The 25,434-nt window shown below is 37.2% G+C and overlaps 2 protein-coding genes and 1 long non-coding RNA gene across 5 annotated transcripts; 2 read left to right on the top strand and 1 right to left on the bottom strand.

The window, feature by feature from the left end:
• The first annotated feature begins 8,066 nt into the window (after nt 1-8,066).
• On the top strand, nt 8,067-12,958 carry LOC135144926 (DNA mismatch repair protein MutS-like). 3 transcript variants are annotated; one of them, XM_064077058.1, is made up of 28 exons: nt 8,067-8,415; nt 8,476-8,574; nt 8,695-8,755; nt 8,894-9,020; nt 9,173-9,201; nt 9,258-9,302; nt 9,371-9,441; nt 9,490-9,552; nt 9,610-9,667; nt 9,730-9,823; nt 9,885-9,921; nt 9,976-10,244; nt 10,301-10,415; nt 10,469-10,591; nt 10,644-10,742; nt 10,798-10,997; nt 11,059-11,171; nt 11,228-11,340; nt 11,402-11,453; nt 11,514-11,569; nt 11,750-11,859; nt 11,913-12,051; nt 12,109-12,234; nt 12,289-12,349; nt 12,404-12,476; nt 12,667-12,730; nt 12,787-12,860; nt 12,910-12,958. In XM_064077058.1, exons 1-27 carry the CDS (start codon nt 8,080-8,082, stop codon nt 12,829-12,831), a joined length of 2,778 nt encoding a protein of 925 aa, XP_063933128.1. In that variant the 5' UTR covers nt 8,067-8,079; the 3' UTR covers nt 12,832-12,860; nt 12,910-12,958. The 3 variants fall into 3 exon arrangements, with proteins under 3 accessions (XP_063933128.1, XP_063933125.1, XP_063933126.1); XM_064077055.1 differs by having other exon boundaries at nt 11,747-11,859; XM_064077056.1 differs by lacking the exon at nt 12,910-12,958 and having other exon boundaries at nt 11,747-11,859; nt 12,787-12,902.
• A 4,022-nt stretch (nt 12,959-16,980) lies between these two features.
• LOC135144951 (uncharacterized) lies at nt 16,981-19,284 on the bottom strand. The gene is made up of 4 exons (XR_010283270.1): nt 19,190-19,284; nt 18,932-19,007; nt 18,254-18,555; nt 16,981-17,086 (listed from the first exon to the last, which is right to left on the bottom strand). It is a non-coding gene; the product is annotated as an uncharacterized LOC135144951 (long non-coding RNA).
• A 327-nt stretch (nt 19,285-19,611) lies between these two features.
• LOC135144945 (bromodomain testis-specific protein-like) lies at nt 19,612-23,996 on the top strand. The gene is made up of 10 exons (XM_064077082.1): nt 19,612-19,649; nt 20,013-20,144; nt 20,200-21,340; nt 21,459-21,515; nt 21,566-21,922; nt 21,982-22,840; nt 22,952-23,181; nt 23,244-23,408; nt 23,482-23,573; nt 23,635-23,996. Exons 2-10 carry the CDS (start codon nt 20,083-20,085, stop codon nt 23,822-23,824), a joined length of 3,153 nt encoding a protein of 1,050 aa, XP_063933152.1. The 5' UTR covers nt 19,612-19,649; nt 20,013-20,082; the 3' UTR covers nt 23,825-23,996.
• The last annotated feature ends 1,438 nt before the right edge of the window (nt 23,997-25,434 follow it).

Raw genomic sequence — 25,434 nt, 5'->3', positions numbered from 1 at the left:
TTAAGGTATTAAATTCTAGCCTCTATATAACGCCTTCCTTCCCACCATTTTCTATCGAGCTAACCCCCCCTTCCTTGATACTTAGTTAACAAAGCCTGATGTACTTATATATGACGAGGAAGCTGCAAAAAGGTACTGATGATACTTAAAGTAACACGGATTCGCCGCATTATATCTAATATATAAACTAGTAAATAACTCTATTCTATAACAGTGCTAGTACTATACAATACCGGATATCATATAGTAACTAGCACTATTATTCAGCGGTCGAGCCAACCGGAACCGAAATGGAACCCAAGGTAAAGAGTCCATCCAGCTCAAAGCTGGCCAAGAAACAACAAGAGTCCGTATAGAATACTAGAGAATTAAGCTAAAATAATATAAGTACTATTTATTGAGTCAATAGTTAAACGATAAGATTATTTAACTAGACCGCAGGCCCCTGGATAAGGGCTAGTGCTATTATGGTTACTCATTACCTACGCCTTGTTAAACAAAAGCCTTCGCACGCAGTTAGTGACTTATAAGAAGTAGCACGTATGCAACTTAGCTGTTTCCGTCAATATGCTCTAAGTAAACATATCAAGTTATCACAGCTCGTTCATTGCCTTTCACAGAGGATTAGCGTCCGAACGGCAACCGCTAGTATACATCATCAGATAAACGCAAGATTATTTTGTTACATAGGTTAGCAGACTAGGTATGTCGTACAAAGCTCGTAGCATCGAAGCTAGTACTTGAACGAGTAAACTTTATTCAAGTTCGAGGTAATAGCAATAGTCCATCAGCTACAGGTAAGATTGAACCTGCCAAAATGAACCTATTTGCTGCGCAGTTTTTACCAAGTTTAAGAGAGTATCTTTCGACACGTTAACAATAAGCCTACGTCTCTCCAAAGTAGTATGCAGACCTCGACTAGCCGCGGTAAAGTAGGATAACCATATTCATAAAGGTAGTTTGGTGAGTAGTCCAGTGAGGTTCAATTACTATGAATTCGTTTAAGCTCAAAGGTCCCTACAATTATAGAAGGTTATTAGACACTACAGTACGTTAGCTCATGTACACCTGTATACTAATCCATATTTGGATGGCACCCCATTGTCTTCATTCTGTGTCAAACACGTACCAGGAGACGCCGTGAATAACGTACGCAGCAACCGCGTATTAGAGGGACCAATCTTTTTTGGCCACTTTACGATGTCAGTCTAGGGTCTAAATTGTATCAAAAAAAGCCAACCTCGCTCCGACAAAGAAAATACTAAACTAAACGAACGATCACAACTCCGACCAAAAAGCCCGAGGTCCGTGACAGAACATGTCCCTAATGTTACCGTTACTAGCACCAGCCTATTCAGTAGCCAAAGTTCTAACTATACAAACCAAAGGCCTTACTTTCTGAAGTTAGAGCTTAGTTTAGGCTGCGACACAAGACCGTGCACCTATAAAGAGCTAAGCACACGATAGAAGTGCGCAGCAGTGAGTAAGTTATTAGCTCCCTCTCTTCTATATACGGAGTTTTGAGCTCCTTAAAAATATATCAAGGTTTACTCTTAGCCTTTGGATGGACACGTATAAACTGAATAGATATTACTGCTTACAAGTCACTAACTGCGTGCGAAGGCCTTTGCTTGTGAAAAGGTCTGTTCAGAATAGATTGGTTTACTATTTTGAATAATGACTGGCTTAGAGTACTTGTACTCTACTTTGATGATCTTTGGATTGTCGCTTGTATACTATTGGTACTCTTTTCCTCTCGTCAGCAGCTTAGGTCTGGGCGGACTGTTTATCGATTCTGCCTTGTCCTGTGGCTCGGTTCCGGCTCTGATTAATAGTGTTACAAAGGGCTAACTACTACCTTAAGGGTTTATGATAAAACCAAAGAATTATAATAGGGCTCCTCCCTGAATTCAGTTCTATTCTGAGAGTTACCTTTGTCTTCGTAGAGCTATAGGAGGTGTCTGAAATCTGACTTAATAGTACTTGGGTCGAAAGATCTGCTCATAAAATTGGTAAAAAGGCGTTGGTGGCTTGAGTCTAAAAGCAGGTGCTAACCCCTGTATCGTAAAGGCGTAATTATATTTTAAGGCTTCCTTGGTAGTCTACTAATATGACGTAATACTTGAGGATGATTTTTGTTGCTTTGAAGAGTGACAGGTTAATTAACCTCGAGTTTAAGTAGAAGCTTGCGCGTAATATACTAGAGTTGCCTGCTATTGTTATTACTTCTGAGAACTAATTACACAGATCCTGTTGAACTTTTGATAAAACATTGGTGAGGCTTGATAAATTCCATTAGTACTCTCAAGTATAGCTATTAAGTGCGTCTGAAAGCGTGGGTCGAAAGGCTAACTAAATGAGAAACCAAAATAACACTATCTTGCTCTTATACAGAGTCATTCGTGCGGTTAATAACTAAGTTTAACTAAAGAACTGAACTCAGACATTAATCGTACTAATGTATAATAGTGCTGTTATGTATGAGTTGAACCGATTTGTACACTAATCTAGGCACCGTTGTTGTAGTCTTATTTACTAGTATATTTTACATCGTTACTGAGTAACGATCTTATTGAACAATTAACAACTCCGGGTAAGAGCTTTGTTTAATTCTTTTTAGGGGTCATATTTTATAATTATAAATAAGGCAGTGAAAACAGCATATAAGAGATGCGAAACTAGTTTTCTTTGTCTCTTGCTAGCGCGTATATCAGCTCTTCGTATCTTTCTATATTTTTTACCTTAAACGCTTGTCTTCGTGAGTACTTCATTGGGCTTCGATCGCAGCAACGTAGCGTCAGCTATCATTTAGAGACCTTAAAACAAGGCAATAGGCAGTACAATATCAATATTGGGCATTCGATTGTTGGCTATATTTTGCAGCCTTCGATCAATGGTGTGCACTCTTTAATGCCTCCAGGTTAATCTCCTAAAGCGCTAAAAAAGATTGACCTTATATAGAAACACGCGTCTGTAGTCCTAAAAGCTTCACCATGGGTTTCTGTCTAGTGGATGACGTGTTGCCATCCAGAGGCATGGCGGTATCTCACTGTAAACTTATCTTATATCTGGGCATGTCCCCCCTCTATTCTTCGGCGGGGTCCTGACTGCTGTTTCATTCAGGCTCTCTGTCTTGTAATATAAACACTAAAACAATAAAACTAGATATGGCTAGTTTCTTTTTCGAGTCCTTGACTTAGTTATGACCATTTTAACCAAAGAACCGTGATTATGGTACCTTCCTGATAAGAGCTCTGGGTCGAGAGTGGAAAACTACTTCGGAGAGTCGCAAGTTGCGTGACGCAATTTCGAAGGAACTACTCTTAATATTGTCAAAAAGGCGTCTATGCATCAGTTCCAAGGCAGCATCTTTTTTTGTATGCAGCTTGGAGTGGAACACTGTTTGCTAACATGCCTTGAACTGATTCCTTTCTGTCAGTAACGAGACTTGTTTGGCTTTGGGGTTAACTTTTGTTGCATTCACAGTAGGAAAGCGAATAAGCTCATTAACCTTAGCTTTAAGCATTGCCCGTGGACGTCCTTTCTCTTTGACGCGATAAAGCAGATCATATTTACCTTTTAGTAAATCATTGACAAGATCTGCTAAGTCAGTATAATAATATCTCGTTCAGTGCAAGTAGCAAGAACGAAAGCAAACGAGAACGCTGTTGTACTGATGAGTGATGATATATAATACTATGTTTCTCTGAAGCCGCTGGTTTAGTCATGCAAATAGCTAAACTAATAGACTAATTAACCTTGAACTTGAATACAATATTGGCTAAAGGGAAAGTTGCGTCAGTGTTAATTTCTTTTCCAGTGAACTGACCTAGCTAATCGTGCAATCGGACCAGGTACTCTAAATAGTGTTATTTACTAGCATGTATGTACATATATGCGGCCGATCCCCTTTAAGGGTTCAGCTTTATAAAACTATTTAATTCAGTTGTAGTTTAACTGGTAAAACCTTCTGAGCGAAGAAGCTAATTCAAATCTAGCCACCATCTTAGTGTTTATTTTAGTGCTTTTTACCCAAAAAATGCAAAAACTTTACACTACTGTGTGAATTTTCTCTGGGTAAAAGCTCTATTTAGCCTACAAAGGGGTCATTTTTGTAATTTTAGAATTTAAAAAAAGCGCATAAGATAAGAGATCATCTCTTTTATCACGTTGCTTACACATGTACCTGCATACATTTTAATTTTTTTTTTTTCTATCTTACCTTTTTGCGGGTGCATGTGTAAGCAACAATTTTAGGGCTTAGATCACAGTGATATAGGCATACTTTTGGTCATCATTTAAAGATATAGGTGACTTCTTAGTGGGAAGACTACGTAGATTATTTTGACATCTGACCGTGAGCAGTTATCGAAGCATTCGTCCTTTAATGTACATTTCATCAGCGTGAGGATTGCATTTCTTTCCTAGACTGCTATCGTACAAGCGCTGGTAACAAACAAGCCTATATATAAGAACTCCAGCAGCTCTACTTGAGTTAATCTTCACCCAACTGCAGGGAGGTGGCATGTGCTTAACTAACTCATTAATGGGTTCCATAATGCATTTTGCTGATCCGGCTGCTTTGGATATACTACTGTACTGCCTGTGCTTTGCCCCTTACCTCTCTCTACTTGGAGCTCACAGATCATAGGGCAGTGTGCTGTCCATTTGCTAAGTTCTAAGTATAAAGATAGCTGGAGAGAGACAATTAGTTGCGGACGAAACCTATGGCTACGGTCTGTTCTTCTAATGAATGTTATGTTAATAGCTCTCTTTTGTCGTATCTAGACCCTATTATATCTTTATTGAAGGTTTAGTTAATTGTTAACCTATGGAGTTGTGACTTGACAATTAGTACTTCCTTCTAATAAATGATGCAGTAAGATATAAAGTGTTATTACATGCTGTTAACCTATTAATGTGTCTATATATTAGATATAGGTACTCTTTGGTTGAAGTAATACGACTAAATAATACAGTAATTGCTTCTGGTACATAGTATAGTAATAGCGCAGTGCTATTTACTAGTATATATATATTTCCGGACCTCCCGTTAAAGGTTACAGCTCAGGCGCCCTAATCTAATTCATTAAAAAATCAAGAAGCTCTCATAAAATTGTGTAAAAAGGTGGGACGAAAAACGGTTCGAGGTAATACGGCACGGCACAGTGGAATGAAGAGTCAGGATTAAAGCTATCTCGTGAAAGTTGTAGACAGTATATACACAAATCTGGACTAAAATTTAATGAGGTATGGCATAAATATTGTATACATTTTCAGCCTATGTATTTTTATATTACACGAAGTCTAAAGAAAAACCGTTTCTTACCAAAAAAATAAAGAAAATATAAATATGAATGCACGAAATCTAAACTACCATGGGGTGTGGACGACAAGCAAAATTATCTTAGTGATTAATTAAACTTGGATGTTTGTGATAAGGCTTCATTAAAAACGAGTTATCAGGTCAAAAAATTAAGCTTTTATGCAGACTGCATGCAACACACCATGAAACTCTCAAAAGGGATGATGAAAAGACTGTAGGCCAGCAAAAGACTTGGGGTAACTTTGAGTTTATCGACCGTATGGTAAACGTAGAGAAATATTAGAATATATTAACAAATGATCTTCTTTCGAGTATCAACAAGCTGTCGGCTGAGGGAAATTGTGTTTACCAAGATGGAGCCTCTTTACATAAAACCAATTCAAAACGAAATTGCTCTCTGAGAAGGGATAACAATTTTGTCATGATCTTCTATAGCCGGGCCTTAATATTTTAAAAATATTCTGGCATAAGATGAAGCAGCATTTAAGAACTAACCCTCAGAGACAATTTTAGATGTAAAGTTAAAACTGAAAATTTATGGAACTAAGTTTATACCTGAGTTTTTTAATCTTTAGCAGCAACCATGCCAAGCAGAAAAGCAGTGATTGTTAGGGCGAATGGAGATGTAACACCATATTAAACTGCACATAGATTTTGTTTCAAGATATAGTTGCCAGCGGTTTTTCATGGTTTTTGTAATAAAAGATTTTTTGTAGGCTTAATACCGACTTTTGTAACGTATAATGCATAGTTCAGTAATAAAACTTCATATTCGTGTAAAATAATTTTTATAAACTTACTGCTGCTATTAAACATTAACACACGAAATATCAAAATGGCTTGCCCCAAGAACTCTTAACCTAACCCTAACTTTTAACCCTAATGATGGGTACATAATATTTATTGGTTACTATGTCTTCATCTTAATAACCGAAAAACCTTTTCTTGACATTCAGTCGATAAGTAGCGTTTATTGTAATTCATGGATTTATATTTTACTTTATATCAAAATCAAATATTTTATTTGTGATGAAGGTGGAAGAACTTAAAGTACATTGTTGTATATTATAAAAACAGCACCATTTACGGATTCGTAGAGATGGAAGAGGTCTAAGCCGGATTATATGAGATACCTAACCTTAAAGTTTGCTGAACACTAAAGATAGTGATTTCAAATAGCTATATAATACCTCAATTAAATTATGCACCACTAAATTAAACAACGTCTGCACAATTTTAAAAATGCCTGCTAGTTCTTCTTAGAGCCATTTTGAGTTACAATTTACTATACGGGAACAAGTTTTGAATAGTATAAATACAAACTGAAAAACTCTTTAATAAAGTAATGCGATATTACTTTTCTTTCGCTTTGTTGCTCTCAATCCTTTGTTAATTTTAATATACTGAACGCAAACTTTAGAGTATTTAATTCGGTGTAAATAGTGATTATCTGTAAAGAATAAGTTTTTAGGCAATAAATTTTACCTTATAAAAGTAAGCGGCCTTTTTTCAAAAAACCTTGTAACCCATCATTATGTTTATTATAGATTTTTCGTAAGAAGGGATGTATTTTATAGAAAAAATCATTTTTGTTTACTGTTTCAAAGTGTCTAATTGTCTAAATAAAATTAAATGTGTAAATTAAAAATATATTTTATTTTTTAATAAGTTTTTGGCGCTCTAAATTTAATTCAATAAAAAGTTTTTTTTATTAGCACTACAATAATTGAAGCATCTTAAGTTTCACCATTCGCTGGCAAAGTTTGCGTATTTAAGAATTAGTAGCACTTTAGCTTTTACGTTAAACAAATAAATTTTTTCAGCTTAGCGCAGAGGTTGCCGTACTATAACAAATTGGTAACAATAAAACTGCAATACCCCTCAAAAAAATAACATTTTAACACATTGCCTACGTTTTGTATGCGGTAAAAGCCAGCTAGAACAAAAGCAATATACCCTGATGGCGCGCATAAAAAACACTTTTTCACATTTTTTATAATAAAATATTTTAATTAATAGCCAAATTCCTGGTGGCCTATGATTATGTGTTCGCTTCTCACTTAAAACTAGACAACTTGTTAATACTTCATTTTGCTTAACTTTTTGGTGAGGAACTATAAATATATAACATGTTGTTAAATTTCATTTAACAACATAAAAGCTGTAAGATAATATTTGAACTTCTACGACAACTCTCACCCTGGTTCTGTGCATTAGATGTTTAACCTGTTAATAAGCAGTGCAGTTTAAGGATTTTACAACTTAATCTGTATTTTTCTTAAGAGGGATATGGGTACGAATACTTAATAGTGAATTCCTCCATAGAAGTATAATAACTAGAAGTTTTGAGAAATTGTTTAGGAATATGCAACGTTATAGTAACTTAAGGCAAATTTTTTAACACTGGCAGCAGTTAAAAAAGATTTTGAGGATTTATGTATAGTCTTAATTTGCCTCTGATTTTGCAGTGTAATACTGGTTATATGATATTCTTTACCTATTATCTATAGAAATTTTTAATTAACGTAGCCTATTATCTTCTGTAGTTATAAACTAAATAAATGACTACTCGCTCATATAGCTGTAATTACATAGGCGGTGTAGTGTTACTTGGAACCGTAAGCTAGAACACGGTGGCGGCGCGAGCCGGGGGATAAGAAACGGGCGGGAAGTAGAGCTATTCATATTTTGCGCTACAGCTGGAAGAGTTTTAAACTATTTTTCTTTAACGTAGTCGGAGCCTCTTTTCTTTCATGATGAAACTCTATTATGTCAGGAGAGACAATATTCAGAAGTGCAGTTTGAGTGCAATAACTTATTACCTTTCGAGCGCCTTATCAAGAGTGGCCTGTGTTTCTACTAGTAGTGATGTCAGTTTTGTAACAAAGGCCGGTTTTAAATGTTTAACTACACCTCTAGTTTACTGCAAGTTTGCTTCCAAATATACCTTTAGAAATCCTATTTTTAGTTATATAAGAATGTACAGCAGCGAGCTCGTTCTAGGAATCCCAAAAACTAGAATGGAAAGACAGTATTACGAAGTTCATCGCCAGTTCCAACCTCGGAATTCCTTTCTAATTCTATTTCAAGTTTATTTTTATCATAATAGTATGAATACTTATAAATTGCAATACGTAATATCCTTCTAGTGTGGAGATTTTTATGAAATTTACAACGAAGATGCCGTTGACGTTAACAAAAGTTGTGGTTTGAAACTCGTTCACAAAAAACATAGTTTTTTTAAAAAAGTATTCGATTAAAAATAAATTTAGCTTTCTTTTCTTGTAGATACTACGTTTCTTGCGTCCAAATAAAGACTCTCTACTTAAAGGAGATTTTTAGTATACTTTCTTAATATTTATATCTAGATGTGTGGGTTCCCTGTTAGAAATCTGGAAAACTGGGTAGAAACGATTTTAAAAAATACAGGTGAGACATTATTACACAATAACAATACTACTTTAAAATAACTTCTGTTTATAGTAGGCGCCATTTATAGTTTTATAAATTGTAATACCAAAACGTAAACTTTTTAAAATCTTGTATAAATTTAATTACTTTTCTTAGACAAGAAGGTTATAATTTGTGAACAGAAGGAGGTTCCGTCTAGAAATAACGTTAAGGAGATCGAACGAATAATTACCAGAATTATAACCCCCGGAACGATGGGTGAGTACGCTTTGGACGGAGACAGGTCGTTAAAGAATTTTATTTATTTGTTTGAAATTTTTTTAAATAATTATATTTATAACTAGAACTTTTTTTCCTTACAAATAATTAAATAGCACATGACTATTTTATTACATTTGTATTTTGCTTAACTTATTTGTTTTTCTTTCGGTATAGGAATTATTTAATGGCCATTCATGAAAGCGGTAATCTTCTTTTGGTAGTTACTGCTGCTCTTCATAACACACTCCGCACTTCAAAGAGTCGCCCGATCACGTGTCATTGGCCTATGTAGACGTCTGCTCAGGTGGTTTTACCGAGTTCCTGCAGGCTGCTGCTGCTGCTGCTGCTCACTACTTTCTTTGTGTCCAACAGGAGAAATAGTTGTGCACACTGGAACCTTCCAGAGTTTTGAGGAGATCGTTTCCTATACAGAGCCCAGCGAGGTCTTTTCTTCTCCTGCATTTGTACAAAATCTCAAACAGTATTTCCAGTTACTGGCTCCGTCCGACATCCAACTGATTATTAAAAGGCTTGCCACATCTTATCTTAAAGAGGTGCAAAACATTATGAAATAATGTCGTCTTCAGTCCTTCACGTGGCATTCTATAAAGTGTTATTACAGCGACTGCGATCTTCATGCCTTGGACTCGCCAAACCCGGCAAAGTCCGGTACACTCCTCATTGGTTAATTATCACGTGCTGTTTCAAGCCAATAATATGCTCGTGTGAAGAGCAACGTGCAAAGTGGGAGGCCTTGCTCGACACCGTTCCTGACTTTTCTGCCAGCGAACGCAAAGTTTGCCGCATGCTGTTTTCCTATCTCGAGTTTCGCCTTTTTGTAGCCACTTATGCGAAATGAGTATCTTTATTTCTCTGAACCGGCCAGATTCACGTTTATAAAGAACCTTCCCGAGATCCACAAGGTGCCAATTGAAATACAAACACGTGGTGGCCACTCAACTTACGCGCTACTCTAGATCTCGCGATTTGAGGCGTCCGTCTACCTCCAGATTGACGCTGAGACCCGGCGCGCACTGGAACTCTTAAAGGGTATCGCGTCCAGTAGCACCAAGGTGTCGCTCTATAAACTACTGGATCGCTGCCGAACGAAGGCTGGAAGGCGCGAGCTGAAGACTCGCGTGGGTCTCCCGTATGCTCAGATGGACGTTATCACTAAAAAGCAAGCCTGTGTGGGCGCGCTTTATAGCGCCTACGCCAGTAATGCTCTCGGTAAAAGCTACATAAGGTCTTTGAAGCGTGTTTGAGCAGCGATAAAAAACGAGGCAAATGCTATTTGGTCAGCTCTTTTTTGAGGGAGTGCGCAGACGTTGAGCGCGTGCTCTACAAGATATCGCAGGGCAAGTTTGGCGTCAGTGAAATGCTTCAGCTTTTGAGCACCTGCGAGAGTGCCGCGGAGGTACACACTACCACAACATATGCCCCACAACTAATGACAGCAAACGTCCATAGTTCTACCAAAGTTTTTCTACCAAACTGTCTGCTAATGAGAAGAATACAGAGATTCTACTGGAGGACATTCGTGCTTTAAATTCTCCTTTTTATAAAAGCCTTGGCGGTTTGTTTAATGACGATGTGAGTTCTTCACTGCCCTTTATTGGTTTTTTATGCTATCCGCCCTATTCAGGGCGAACTAACTGGAGACAAGCGCCTCCGACAGCTCAGAAGTAAAATGGATGCCGTTCAGGAGGGACTCTTTTCACTAGAAAAGCATATAAGAGAGCTAGTAAGACTGCATGGCATGGGTTCCTAAGCCCGTCGTGGAAGTTTCTTTATGGTAGAGTCCTCTCGTGGACCATCTAACGCTTCGCGAGCATCCAGACTTCATCTACTGTCTGGAGGCTTCCTCTAAGCGCGAAACGGCCGTCCGTCAGTTTATAGAGATCTGCCTACAGGATGCAGGGCTCGACACAGCCTTTACTCCATCGCTAAAGCAGAGCACTCGCTCCGTGGTGCGCTACAGCTGCCCAGCGTTGGAAAGGTTGGCATCAGGCGGGTTTACTTGCTTGTTATTAGTGTTCAAGCTTCACTATATTTCGCAGGCTAATCCAACAAAAAGTTGAAATTGAAAAGGAGTTTTCCTCTTACGAAACAGTGCTGCTTTCCAGCGCGATCAACTCTTTTCAGTCTTTGGAAAAATATTTTATCAAATTGGGTACTGGCCCATTAAAATGTTTGCCTCAGCTAAGCCAATCCTACGACATCCAAAAGGTAAAGCGCTGGCGCGATTGGACTATTACGACTCACTGGCCAGAGTAGCTTTTGAGGAGGGCTTCTCCCGGCCAACGCTGCTGCCGTCTGATCACGTGCACTTTGATGTTATAGTAAAGCATTGGTCTGCGCAGCCGCCCTGCTGCTTATTTAATGACATCACTTTTTTCTAAGGGCGGCTTCCATCCAGTAGTGAGGAAACTGCGCCAAAGAAATGCTCATATCTGTTATTCTATACCCGTTGAGTTTTATTGCGCGTTATAATAATGGGCAAGCGCTGTTTTAGATGATAATTTTTCCCTTCACTTTGTTGAGAATGACTGCTCGTTAGGAGGCGACAAAGTACGGTTCTATGGCTTATTAATGTTGCTGGTTTTTAAGTTTTGCGTGTGAACTCTAATAAAAAAGTTTGTATATAATGAGCAAAACGATAGTCCACTGAATATAACGGCGGTTCTACTTGTCCGCGCTCTGATGCACCCAACTTTAAACAAAAATATGAAGTTTTATTTTTCATAGCAGAGTCTTTGGATGATCACTGGCCCCAACATGGGCGGAAAAAGCACTTTCATGAGGCAGAACGCTCTCATTCTCGTCTTGGCTCAGATGGGAAGCTTTGTGCCTGCAAGAAAGTTTGTGAGATTTTCTATAATAGAAAAGTGTGTTACCATCTACATTATTACAGGGCAAAACTCGGAATAGCAGTTTCGCTATTCGCCAGGGTCGGAGCGCATGATGACATCACTCAAAACATGTCCACGTTTATGATTGAAATGTCCGAAACGGCTCGAATACTCAAGCAAGCGACCTCTTCTTCTCTTGTGGTTCGCACGCCGCGCTTACTTTCAACTACAGCATGCCTCTACTTCCCACTCAAACAGATTCTGGACGAAGTGGGGCGTGGAACCGGCACACGAGACGGTACAGCCATTGCAATAGCGGTGCTACGTCGGCTGCATGACATTGGTTGTCGCACTCTGGCTGCTACCCACTACGAAGGATTAGACGTTAGCAACGTCTATTTGCTTTATGAAGTCTTTAATACAAATTCCAATCTTAAGGCCCACTTATCCGACTGCGAGAGGCTCCAGTATTACCAGAGTCAAGCGCTAGTGCAACCAGGTGCCCTCCAGCAGCGCCGCCTTATATTTCCCCAACTGGGTTTACTGTAACCAGACGGGGAAGTAGTCTTCACCTACAAGATGGTCCCTGGTTTATCGAATAAGTCCTACGGGATAGAGGCTGCTAGGTATAACTACAAATTAACGAACGAAAACTAGTACCGCTTGGAGCTGTTGAGCTTATAGTTAAATTGTATATAACTGGCAAGGGTACTTAGTGGGTTGGAAGAACTGTTACATAACACATAAAATTAAAGTCTGATTTATTAATAAGAGAAACGAAAGCCCACGGCTAGTTAACTCTTTTTATGTGTATAGTCAGGCCGGGTTACCCGAGTCTGTCATAAGGGAGGCCAAGCGAATCGCAAAAAGTATAGAGCAGGTCGCTTCACCTAAAACAATTTATAGCCTTTAATAAAACCTTTTTATAATGCGAAGGGACGTGATGGGCAAGAAACGACAAGCGTGGAGCAATGCCAATAGCTGAAAAGCTATTTACCTTTTTAACTTCAGTAACCTTTAACTGTTATTAAATAAAATTTTGTGTTTATTTCTATTTAGATAAAATATTATAAAATCATGGGTTGCTTTTCTCGCCGGTGCGGCTCGCATCTTCTGGTCTTGTTGGTCACGTGCACATACCATCTCTACTAACAACTTTTAGTTAATACTTTCATTTCACATAAACCAGAGTCTTGGATCCGCAACTTCATTTTGATATTGAGGTTTTCGTAATCCTAAAATTACAGATTGCGGTAAGCGATGTGCGGAGGTTAGTAGACTTTCGCAATTAATATAAGACGGCCCAATTTTGTAATTCAGCAGTTAGATTGTAATGTCATTTTTAAATATCCATTTCGTTCAGACATGTAGTGCAAAAAAAACCCAAAACGATCTCTGGGAATAGAAAAAATTGCAGTTCAGTAAGTATACAAGTGAAAACGTAATAATATTTTGGTCATTTGTTCGCTGGAGACTTCCATTTGTTAGTGAATGTTAAGCTAAAGTTAATCGCATTTGAGGGTAGAAAAAATATTATTAAAAAAAAAAACCACCTACTTCATGGTGATAGGGTGTATTTCCCCTCTTTAAATGATCCAAGTTCTTCGCAAAAAAGCGAAATGGGTTATTCAGTAAGATGTTATAAGCTGAGGAAATTTTTAGGCTGCCACTTAAGTCCGCTAGCCTGTTAAAATCGTGCTTGGGAGCAATCGTAGATTAATTCTAACTTCCTGGTGGTTTTTGGATTTGTTAAACAAACACAAAGTGGCCTATCATCAGTAAATTATATCAATATTTTTTTATATCTACATATTTAAAGATGATTAAAAAAACCGCTGCAAGTTTAGTAGAGTTCTTGACTACAACATTTTAAGTTTGATCTTATAAATGAAGTGCGTTTGGTCATTCGACTTGTCAATTGCAGCATGGTGGAAGTGAAAAATATAGGCAAAATATCTTAAAATAATTTAACATATAATTATTTTGCTATGTATGTTTATTTTACTATACTGTACTTTCCTTGCCATGTTTCAGTATTTAATCTTTTTTTTTATTCAAATCATTTACTAAAATTACAGCTCTAATATATATACACTCCGCATAGCAGCTCATATTTTGGTATTACTTCACTAAATTTAAGCTAATCAAATTTAATCTTTCCGTGCAATACGGCTATACAATTATTAATAATCCAAGAAATTATTATCTTTTGCATTAAAGTCAAGTCCTAATAATATACAGATTTAACTCCTTTCATGATTAATCGTTTCCTTTTTTGTAAAACAAAAGTAGGTGTTTCCTTGCATGGGCTTTGGTTATTTACTTTTGCTTAGACTTGGTCAATTGTTTTTGCTTTAGGAAGTTGAGACATAACTGCCTTAAAAGGCATAGTGATAAAGCCTTTTTAATGGTCATGCTGTAAAAACGCACAAGATGTATTAGTAGCGTTGATTAGTCTACTTTTGGCAATAAAGCATTTTTGGTTGGGCATACAGTTAAGAATCTTTTGGTCGGAAAACATCTCAAGGCATTGCAGATAGCTGAGCTTCTTAAACATCTACAAAAGTATCTGGTGTTTATGCGACGAAAGTAGCATATGTTCACATAGGTGAAAAGAACTTTAATGGGTGGCTCGAGTGGTTATACCTTAGCTCAGCTTAATATTTCTACTGGAAAAGAGTCCTCTTATCATGAGATGTCGTCATGTCAAGATAACCCGTAAAATTGACTCTCAAGCCGCTAATAGTTTTATGACAAAAATGCTTTGAACGGGAGTATACATATTAACCGAAGTTATAGTGCGTTAGACGCAAGTGCCTAAAGTACACTTACAAGCTGCTATGCACAAGAATTGCTTCGCGTTATCTTTGCATGATTAAGTCATTAAAAAGAACGTCTTGAGTTTCCGCTATCCACTGAAAGGTAAATAAAAGACCAATAGCACATGGGTGCCCGGTACTGATCTCTCCAAAGCGGGAATATGTGTTATAGGTTTTTTACAATTCTGCAGTGGGGCTATTGGCGAGCTGACTAAGGAATGTTTTTCGTATAGGGGCAGTTGTCACTGTCCGTAAATTTTTTACCGCAGTTTTAGTTTGTATTTCAAATCCTGTAACGCTATGCAGTAGTCCTTTACGACAGACTCACCAAGCACACTACTCGCTTGCTGGCGAGCGAACTTATTTACGAGCCATGGGACGAGGCACGTTAATTCACATACGTGATGCGCTTAAGAACGTTCTTTTTTTTTTTGTTAATATAAAAAAATAATAACACCCTGAATGCTATTTGTAATGTACCTGCTGTCACTTCTAATTGAGAACTCGAGTACTCGAAGTCTTAAACTCGATCAAGCACCAGTAATTGTCTATTAAAAAATAAATAAGTAAATAAAGTGGCAATCTTTTTCTCTTTCTGTTGTTGGTCTCTTATTACTGTTCCTAAGTAATTAGATACCGTTAGTCCGTTAAATTAATTAGTATTTTTAAACTTATTAAGAGCCAAGAGTTTTGAAGTTTTTTTTTCGTGGTACATCAGTTGTTTCTTTTATTTTTTTAGCACGAGGGAACACGTAACGATTAATCAAACTTGTGTTCGAAAGTTAAAAATTGAAGCAGACTGGGTTTTACAACACAACTACTACTTCTGACGGAGTGTAAGATCTGAGCCTTTAGGTTTTGAAGGATCTACTGGCTCTGTTTTTAGATATTATAGGCCTGTTTAGCAATCAACCAACTCTTGACCTCCGAGACGTGCTCAAGTTCTATCCAGATGGCTGGGTGCCCAGTATCCATTAAAAACCGCACTGTCGTCCCCTCGTCAACTCTCAGCGGAGTTCACGCAAGACACTGCCTTTCCATCGCTACTATTTACACTCCATACAACCGATATATGTCTCTGCCAGTCTATCCTTATGCATCTGTTAATCCATCGTTAACGTCACTAGTCCTACGACGTCAACATCTAAAGTTTATCTTGACGCGCTTGCCACCTGTTATCGTCATGGGGTCTCTTAATAGACGTAGTAATGAGCAAGGCGGTATTTTGGTAACTAAGAAAGTTTCTTCAATGTTAGCTCCGTTAACCTTCACAAGTAACCTGGGAGACCTTAGGTTGTTGTGGTTTTGCACGTGATTTATGCGGTGGCAGAGGTTAAGGCAGCGACTCAAGCACGTCATTCATTGTGCAGCAAAAGTAAGCTTTCGTTGCGCAATAAGCAAAGACTGTTGTGGTCTACTCGGCCGATAATGACATATGCTGCTGCTGTCTGGGCCTACGGTTCATCGACAATAGCGTTTTCACTCCAAATGCATCAAAGCACATGCCGAGTCTCTAACAAACGCGCTGTGGTTTGCACGCAATGATACAACCAAACTAAGGTCGAGCCGCTGGCCACAATTTTTATAAATAATGCTGTGACCCTTAACAAACGGGTTATTGAACAAGCTACTCTTTAACTGGAAAAGCACACTTATCAGTCATAGGGCAGTGCGCAATAGAAATGTCCGCGTGACGCACTCCTAGCATGAGGGTAGGATGCTAAGTTGAAACTTGTAACTAAACGCGAAGGATGCAGAGTTTTAAGATAATAACTTAACTTGTATTTGTAGGCGACTGCAACGGTTTAAGAGCTCAAGTATTACAAGTTGTTAAGCATCGAGCACCAAAAACGCCATTAACAAATTAATAACTGCTCTATAACCATTGTTGTGTAGACAAATTGAATAAGTTTGTTAGGGAGGTTGTTATAGTCTAGACTTGGTTGTACTGCTCTGTTTCTCGTACCAACAGACTTTATTTTTGTCCAAACATTCTTTTAAAATTGCCAACCATCCACCTTTGCCCTTGGACAATATTCTTAACTGTATCGTTTTCATAAAATTAAACAATTTATATACGATGAATTAAGCGATTTTCCTAAGGGTGTCCGACGCAATACAAGCAGTAATAAACGCTTTTAAAGCAACTCAAAATACTTCTCTATTCCTTTTAGATACAATTGAGAATATCTTACACATGTTTTAAAACAGGCAATAACACTATATAAAACTTGAGGGATGCGAAATGAAAAGTATACATTAAAGCATATATGAAGTATGTCAAAGCGATTAACAAAAGTTTTTATAGCCAAAAAGGTTTGTTCAAGACTTTGGGTCTTTTTCTAAACAGTTACCCCTCCAGAGTATGTCAAAGGACACGAGTCGGCAGCTATTTTTACTGCTACATCAGGCTCTCTCTATTAATAAAAAAAAGGGACAAAACAAAACAAATTTTAAATTTTTTTAAAAAAAAACGTATAAGATAACTGTTTGCTAAGTGTCAGGTGCTAGGAAACATAACTTTTCAGAGTCAAAATTGTTAAAAGGCCTGTTACTCTCCTTAAAAAATTTATGTATTTTTTATACCGTCCACATAGATATAGCAGCACCATTTATGTTAAAGTTGTTAGTTAAAATAGTAAGAGAAATTTTTCGTGGGGAAAACTTGGGAACAGCACTTGTTTCAAAATATTTAAAGGAGTAACGTATAATGTGTTGAACTTTAAGCACGTTTATAGGGTAAAAAATTAACTCTTCGTGGTCTTCTTGGTAGAAATATTATAGGTGAGCACACTTTTATCGGTTTAACTAAGCAAACTTGAAAATAGAAATAGGTGGTCAAAAGTTAAATTTAAAAGTTACTGAGGGAGCATAAATACTTTTAAATATTAGAGTTTCTTCAAGTAAAGAGCCGTACTACAACGAAGGATATGAAGTGGATAAATATAAGGCTAGTTTTCTGAGTGCTCTTGAATTTAAAAACAAAAACACTTGTATATCAAGTCCTTAAGTTGCACATTATTAACCGTAAACAACCGTCTATTTTATAAACTTTAACAGTACAAAAGGCTAATTGTCATTCTTAAGAATCCAGTTTTCTAAGTGCTCATGAAATTAACAACAAAAACAATGTTATATTAAGTTCTTTAGTTGGGCAGTATTAACAATAAACTTTCAAAATACAAAAGGCAATTGTTATTCTCAAGGAACCTTTAATCGGCTGACGACCTTAATTAGGTTAAAATTTTGTTTATGGTCTTTCAAACTTTTCAAAACGGTACTGAAACTAAAACTGAAATCTATGCTCTAGACAAGAAACTTTGAAGGATATATAACTTAAGACCTTCTGCACCGTAAGAAGTTTGTATACAACACAAGAGTAAGACAGAAATATTCTGTAACTTTTTCTACTCCGCTCTCACCCATAACACTTGACTATGTACTGTTCAAAATTACATACCATTTAGACAAGAGGAAAAAACTAGATAAAGATGTACATTTAACGATAGATAAGGATTGTAAAGTTAGTAATTTCAGTAAGCTAAAGTTTTTTCACTTCAAAAAAACGCAAGTTCTTTACTTACCTGTGTAGACTTGTTTGTTTCACTGCGCAGTATAACGTAGCAGGGCAAGTCACAAAACTAATGGAAGTTTAGCTTAAAAATAACTACTCTGTACTAAAATATACTTGACTCTCAAAGTTTTAAGGCATATATACTAATCGCCTCCTAAAGCTTACAAAAAAAAGTTAAAAAAAGCGAGTAAAAAAGTGATATAAGTTAATTATTTAATAGCCTGTGTAATTGACTCTGGTAATAGTAGTATTATTTGATAAGGTAGTAGATTCAATCAGCCCCAACATAGTTGCTTTCAATGTTCTCCACCTCTTTAATAATAGGAGTTACCAAACATATATTATCAATTTTAGTCTTAAACAATATATTAAAAATCTTTTTTAAGCTAGTTCTTTTAAATAACTACAAAAAACAAAGTGTTCGGCAGCTTGCCAGTTATGACTTCCGAAAACAACTGATAATATTCGATAATAAAAATCTAAATTACCTAGCGTTAATCGTAAGAGTCAAAATATGGAAAAAGAAATAAATTAAAAAAGTAGAGTCATATGAGACTTTATAGTAAAGTAAATAGAACAAGTTAACATGTATAAATTTAACACTTCTCCTAAAGCTCTTGTCAAGTTTAACTACACTTACCAACATAAAATTATTTAAAGTTACTGTAAGAGTAAAATGGGAGACAACCATGCTTTCCGCCTGGGCGAATATAGGTTTAAGTATTTTTGAAAGGTAACTATCAATGCATAGCTTTACGTGCAATCTAGAAGTAAATAAACAAGAACCAATTTATGTATTTTTTACTCATAAAATAGTTATATATTTAAAAAAGGATATAGCCTTTTTTAATAAGCAAAAAAAAGAAATTTAAAAAATATTGACTAACTGGTCTTTTCTCATATGAAGATAGGAAAAAAAGAAACGAACTAAAAAATGCAAAAATACAAATCGACGCAGCGCGGTCTACTAAAGTAAAATTTGGAGCATTTAGTCGAGTCAATTAATAACCGTAGTAACTTGCCTTACCACTTGCGATTTTAAGCGGATCAAGTTCTTAAAAATAAAGCATTGCAAAAAAAGCATGGAATGACAGATTACTCAGCAATTTAGAGGTTTATTTTTGGTAGCTTTTACTTATGTGCATACACTGAAAAACAAAAATTTAATTGGTCAGCAATATTTTGGAAACTCATGGTTAAGCCAAATTTGTTATTAATCTGGTTAATAAATACTAAATCACTAAAACCCACCAAATAAAATTAAAATAGAAAAATCACAGAAATAAGATACATTTTAGTTCAGTTGTGCAGAAATAAAAAGTATAAATATAATTCCTTTGGATTCGCTGGCCATAATTTTTGGGTTGTCACCCGCTCCTGTCCTCCTTCGTTTTCCCTTTTTTTGGGTTTGTCTTTTGATAGTGGCTTCATATCGGCTGTTTACTTAACTTTACGCGCCCTAGCACCTGCATTGCGTTCAGTGACGACATTTTAAATTATTTTACCTTTATTATTAATAAAATTAATTGTAATTAACTCTGACTTTTTTATTTGATCAAATAATTAAATTTTTGTTTTCATTTGGTAACTTTGACAGTTGCCGATTTTACAGATTTGTTAATTGTGATTACCTTTTAGTTTTTTTAGTTAACCAACTGACTAAATCATAGTTTAATTTTAAGGGGTTACGTGTTTCTAAAGTAAAGGCGCGAGTTTTATTCTAACCACTAAAGTTTTTTTGTATGCTCATATTGACTGTTTATTTTAAGCGTGGATCGGCTCCTTTGCTAGTGCTTACACCTCTTGCTTTGCAGCTGAGCTATTAATACTATTTTCCATATGCTTTTTGTGGTGATGTCAACTGATTTTGACAGGCACTGCGAAGTTGTAAAATCTCATAGGTACTTGAAAAGTCCTTTATATAGTATCATTTGGTGCTTATTGGATACCCTACAGAAATGGGGGTACTCCCAACTGTTCTCTCGGTTTAACGGAACCACTTGCGGGATATGACTCAAATAAGATTTCGGCTGTCCCCATTTTGAACAAAACAAGTGCCCTGGCCCTCCAGCCCATTAATGTACTCGCTCTTTCTGAAGTTGCCAGCAGCGTAGCTCGTGATGATTCGGCTTCACTGGAGAGCGAAGGCTTAGAGTTACCGCCTTCAGCGAAAGAGGTTAACATGGTTCGAAGTCCCGTTAATAAAATTCCCGGTACAGTTAACGGTAAAACGAGAGAACTTTCCACCCTTGGCAATATTAAAGAAAATTGTGAGGAGGAGATTTCTAAGAGCGTTGGAAATGCTCGCTCGGACAGTGATTTGGAAGAAAGTGCTAATAAACTTAATGGAGTTGCCGAAATTGAAATTTCTCGCGATTTGTACCCTAACATCGGTGATTCTGGGCTATGTGCTACCTCTATGACTGGCACTAAGCAGCTTACCTTTCATCGGACTAATCAACTTGATTTCTGTGAAAAAGGAATACTGAAGATTGTGTGGAAACACAAGGACGCTTGGCCTTTTTACAAACCCGTGGATCCTGTGGCGTTGAATATACCCGACTATTTCGATATAATTACTCAGCCCATGGATTTTGGAACAATCAGAAAAAAGCTGAAAGACAACGCATATGAAACAGCAGAGCATTGTTTAGAGGACTTTCGGCTTACCTTCGAAAATTGCAAGCGTTACAATCCTCCCAGTAGCGATATTGTGAGGATGTGCGAGAACGTTGAGTCACTTTTTTTACAACGCGCTTCCATGCTCCCGAAAGAAGTTTTTGTTCTGCATTCTACAACTGCTCCTGTTCGCCCTATAAAAAGGAAGAGTATCGTTAAAAACCGAAAGCTTTTAAATGGAGGGCCCGCGAGCCACACCACTGATGACCAGAGTGTTACTGCATCCTCTGATCATGCTACCGCTTGCTTAACCTCCCCGCCTCCTACTGGTTTTCCACAGCGAGAGCCCCTTAAGCGGGAGCGTTATAAGAAAACTCCCGTTAGATCTAAGAATGATATTAAGTATCTTGGCATCAACGACTCCATATGGACACCCGACCAACCGTTGTTTGAGAGGCCTAACACCCGAAAGAGAAGCGTACTATAACCTTTAAATGAGTTTACTTTATTTTCATCGTTGAACAATATATCCACTGTGTTCTTTTACTTTTTATTTTTGTCTTAAGTTTTTATGCGATAATATAATTTTAATAAAGGTTGGTTTAAGCGAGCATCGACTGTCGGTCACTGAAAATTTAAAGAAGGTGGTTGAGGTATTTCCTTTTTTGAATGTCCTAGGTCATGTAGGGTTAACCTCTTATAGGGTAAGGCCGACCCATGTAAGCATTTGGCGGCGTTGCCCAAGTTAAATATTAGTAAAGGCAAACTTTCTACTCGACTTCAGTTTTGCAAGAAGTTGTTACAGAAACTTTTTTCGAGAAAATACCGGGACTTTGCATGGCCTTTCTATACTGCCGTTGACGCGGAAAGTTTGCAACTACCCGATTATCACACTGTGATTAAGAAGCCCATGGACCTCTCTCTCATCAAATCTAAGTTGGAGAACAAGCAGTACTCCACACCTCGTGAGTTTGAGAGCGACATGAACCTCGTCTTTCGAAATTGTCGCCGTTATAATCCGCCGGACTCTGAAATTTACCAAATGTGCCGAAAGTTACAGGTTAACATTTAGAGTGTTTTACTCATAATAGACGGTTGTAATAATATTTACCTATACAGGATGTTTTTGAGGAGGGCTACGCGCTTCTACCTGATGAGAGTGACGTGGAGAGCGGTACTTCCCTGGACTCCCATTCTAAGCCCGACGGGAAGTCCAGCGGAAAACTAAATGGCCATAGCTCATCTATAAATAACACTCAGAATATTGATATTATTGGCCAGAGAGATGTAGCTGAAAAACTTGAGAAACTTCAAGAGGTTGTACTATCCCTCCAGAAGCAAGTTACAGGGGCTACCATTGCAAGTCCTGAAGGCGTAAAGAAGCGTCTTTTTACTAAAACAAGGAGGTCCATGGGCAAGTCATTCTCTGGTGGAAGGTGGAGCGGCAAAACTTCTGGACAGAGGCCTGATCCCGTTAAGCATAAACAAGTGTCTCAGTTCAAGAAAAAAGAATCTGTAAAACCTTCTAAAAAGAGGCTGAAGAACTCTCCTCTTGATGAGGTTATTAATAAAAAGCATAAAAAAGAAGCCACGTTACCCATGACTCTTAGCGAGCAGCGTGAGTTGGGCAATAATATACGTTCTCTAACAAGAGAAGAGATTAAACCCCTTTTAAAGATAATAAGAGATCAGATCCCTCGTCTTACTGGCGGCGAAGAAAGTAAGCGAGAGGAAGTCCAAATTGATATTGCATCTTTGGACGCAGCCACTCTTCGCCGTCTGGACGGATATGTGAAATCCGTAATTGCCAGCAAGTCTAAATCGCAGCTCGGTTCTGTTTACTCGAAAGCTGAAGCTCAACGTCTGCGTAGAGGAGACAGTAGTGATAGCAGCGGCCTTTCTACAAGCGACAGCGGATTATCCGATTCCTCAACTTCAGATATCTTCTCTGACTCGGATGATGACTTCACGACAAAAAGTTACTATTTATACAGCTTATAGCGTTTTATTAATAGTTGTTTTTTGGTGGGGGCTGCTCTTGCGTAGAATTTTTCTGTATTTTTTTTTAATAACTTAATGCTCTGTTTAGGCAATGAAGACTTAGTAGAGCAAAAAAAGGAGCCTGAGGAGCCCTTTATGTCCGGTTTAGCAAATGGGGTTGGTGCCAAAACTAAACTAGTTTCTGGTGAGCAGCCCGCAAAACTCATTAACAAACTCTCCGAGACCCCCCTGTTGTCTCCGTGTACCGTCCTGTCTCCCACTAACAAAGGTGAACTAGCTGGTTTTCAATTACCGGCCCCCACCACAGACCTCTCCAAGGTTGAGCGCCGTTTTTGCTGCTCGTTGTTAAAATCCCTATAGTTGGTTTACTTGGAGAATAGAAGGTGGTTAAACTTAGTAATGCAAGCGCGTGGGGAAGTCTTGCCAACGTGGACGTTTCGGGGAGACCTTCCTGTAACTCTAACGGCAGGTCGGAGGGCCCTAGACCTGTTATGGATGATCTATTTGCAGAATACAAGAGCAAAGCCATTGAAAGCTTCCAAAAAGTATTCCTTATGATATCTTAAAAGTTGGAATGTCTGTTTATACCGGTATTTTATTGGTGGCCTCGTCACTAAGGCGGAAGATATAAAAAGGCGTGAGCGGTTAGAGGTTGAGGAGCGTTTAAAAGCGCAAGTACAGCAAAAACTTGAAGAAGAGAAAAGAGAAAAGTATAATTGTTGCCTTGTAAAACGCTATTGTTGTTCGAGAATGAGTTGGTTTTTTTCATAGGCACATTAAACTAGAAAAGTTACGGGAAGAAGAGGAGCTCCGTATCAAAACTGAGAAAGAGAGATCCGAGCGTGAAGCTGCTAAGCAGCGTCGAAGAGAGGAAGAGCGCAAGCGTCGTCAGGATGAACTTTCAACCCTTGAACAAGACGATCTTCATAAAGCATTTGATTTGGAGACGGCTTTTGATTGAGTAATCCTGTAGCTGTATAGGCGACACAGTTTAGTAGTAGCGCCCCCCATTGTATGGAATGGCTGCCTTACTGTTGTTTGCGCCGTTGAAGGAGCTGTAGTTACTTCTGCTTGTGTATAAATTAAGTAGTTTTTCATATAGTTAGAGAATAAACTTGTACATATGTTTGGAATACTGAATTTTTATATTGGTAATTCGTATTGCAGACAAAATCGACTAGCTTTTTAGCTTAATTTAATTTCTTTGGTTGACTTTACAGAAGCTTTGGTTTTTTTTAACTTTATTTATAAAAATTTTTAAAAGCAAGAGGCGTGTAGAATAATGTATGTAGAAATACCTTTTTAAGAATAGTTACTCATGGTTTATGTCGTTTCTCTACTCACGGGAGTGCCGTAGTTCTGTTAGCTTATTTAGAACAGTATTTCTGATTTTCCTCAGTCCTGTAAATTTTTTAATATTACGGAATTTATAGTAAACAAGCAGTTGTTTCCGCTCATAAGGCTGCTATGTGGGCAGAAGGGCTGAATAGCGTTAACATAGGCTGCTACAAGTGGTCGACTGTTAAAAATATAATAATTTCCTTTTTAAGTTAACCTATTAAATTTTTATGTGGATATTCCGAAAAGTTTTTTGCTAGATGTAATTTCTCGGCACCACGTGTAAATGTTAGTGTGGGGAATGTAAGCAAATTTTCTTACGGTGTTAACTTGACAGGTGGTTAAAAAAATTTAAATTCATTATTTAGAGACCTAGCTTTTTGTTTTGGTCAAAATAAAACTTTGTAACTTTTTCTTGTGGAAAGCTTAATTTTTTAAGGTCATTAATACGTTTAAGTCGCTTTTGAAAGTATCTGAATTTAAAAAGTCGGAGAAAAACCAAATTCAACTAGGTTTAATTATTCATTCGCTTGCTCAATGCACAGCTAGCAATAATTTTTAGTGTCGGGGAGTTTATAAAAAGTTACTTTATACCTAATTTTTAAAATTTTGTAAGCGGTATTATAATAAGAAATGTTGTTTCTGATGGTAACTTTGTAGCCTTAAACAAATTTTGTTTAATAAATCAACGCAAGCGGTTTTGTGAACCTTTAAAAATGGCTTTCAAAAAGGTGCTACGCGTCGAGAGGCAAAAACTAAGGCAGCGGTTACTAGTTTATAAGTAGAAAAAGTTATATTAATACCGTAAATTTAACAACAAACCAAATATATCGTTTTTAAGTTTTACTCTAAATCTTAACATCGTGGTGCTATGCACAAAATAGTCGGAGGTGTATAAAACAGTTATGTTTAAGGATTATATATAAAACTACTGTCATTTGCTAAGAATGGCTTAATTTACGCTCATAAACCTAACTAAAATCGTATACAGCTTTTTATTGTCTCTTTTTCGCTGCAATTCTGTGCAATCTGCGTCTATATGAGTTCTCGACGAGTAAAAGTTTATTAAATTATATATTTCAAGGTAACAAATTGTAACAACAGCAAGGGACATATAAATCTTCTAGGTTTTATTTTTTAATATAAATATTTTTTATATTGTCCTATATTTTGGTATAATACTAGTTCGATAAATTTTCACAAGTACAGTTCAAGTGAGCTTGCGAGTAATAT

The sequence above is a fragment of the Zophobas morio genome, unplaced genomic scaffold (assembly GCF_036711695.1).
Source record: "Zophobas morio isolate AGI-343-1 ecotype UQ-CSIRO unplaced genomic scaffold, CSIRO_AGI_Zmor_V1 ptg000113l, whole genome shotgun sequence".
NCBI classification, from domain to species: domain Eukaryota; kingdom Metazoa; phylum Arthropoda; class Insecta; order Coleoptera; family Tenebrionidae; genus Zophobas; species Zophobas morio.
The sequence above is the reverse complement of the archived record's forward strand: the minus strand, read 5'-3'. Positions and strand labels throughout refer to the sequence as shown.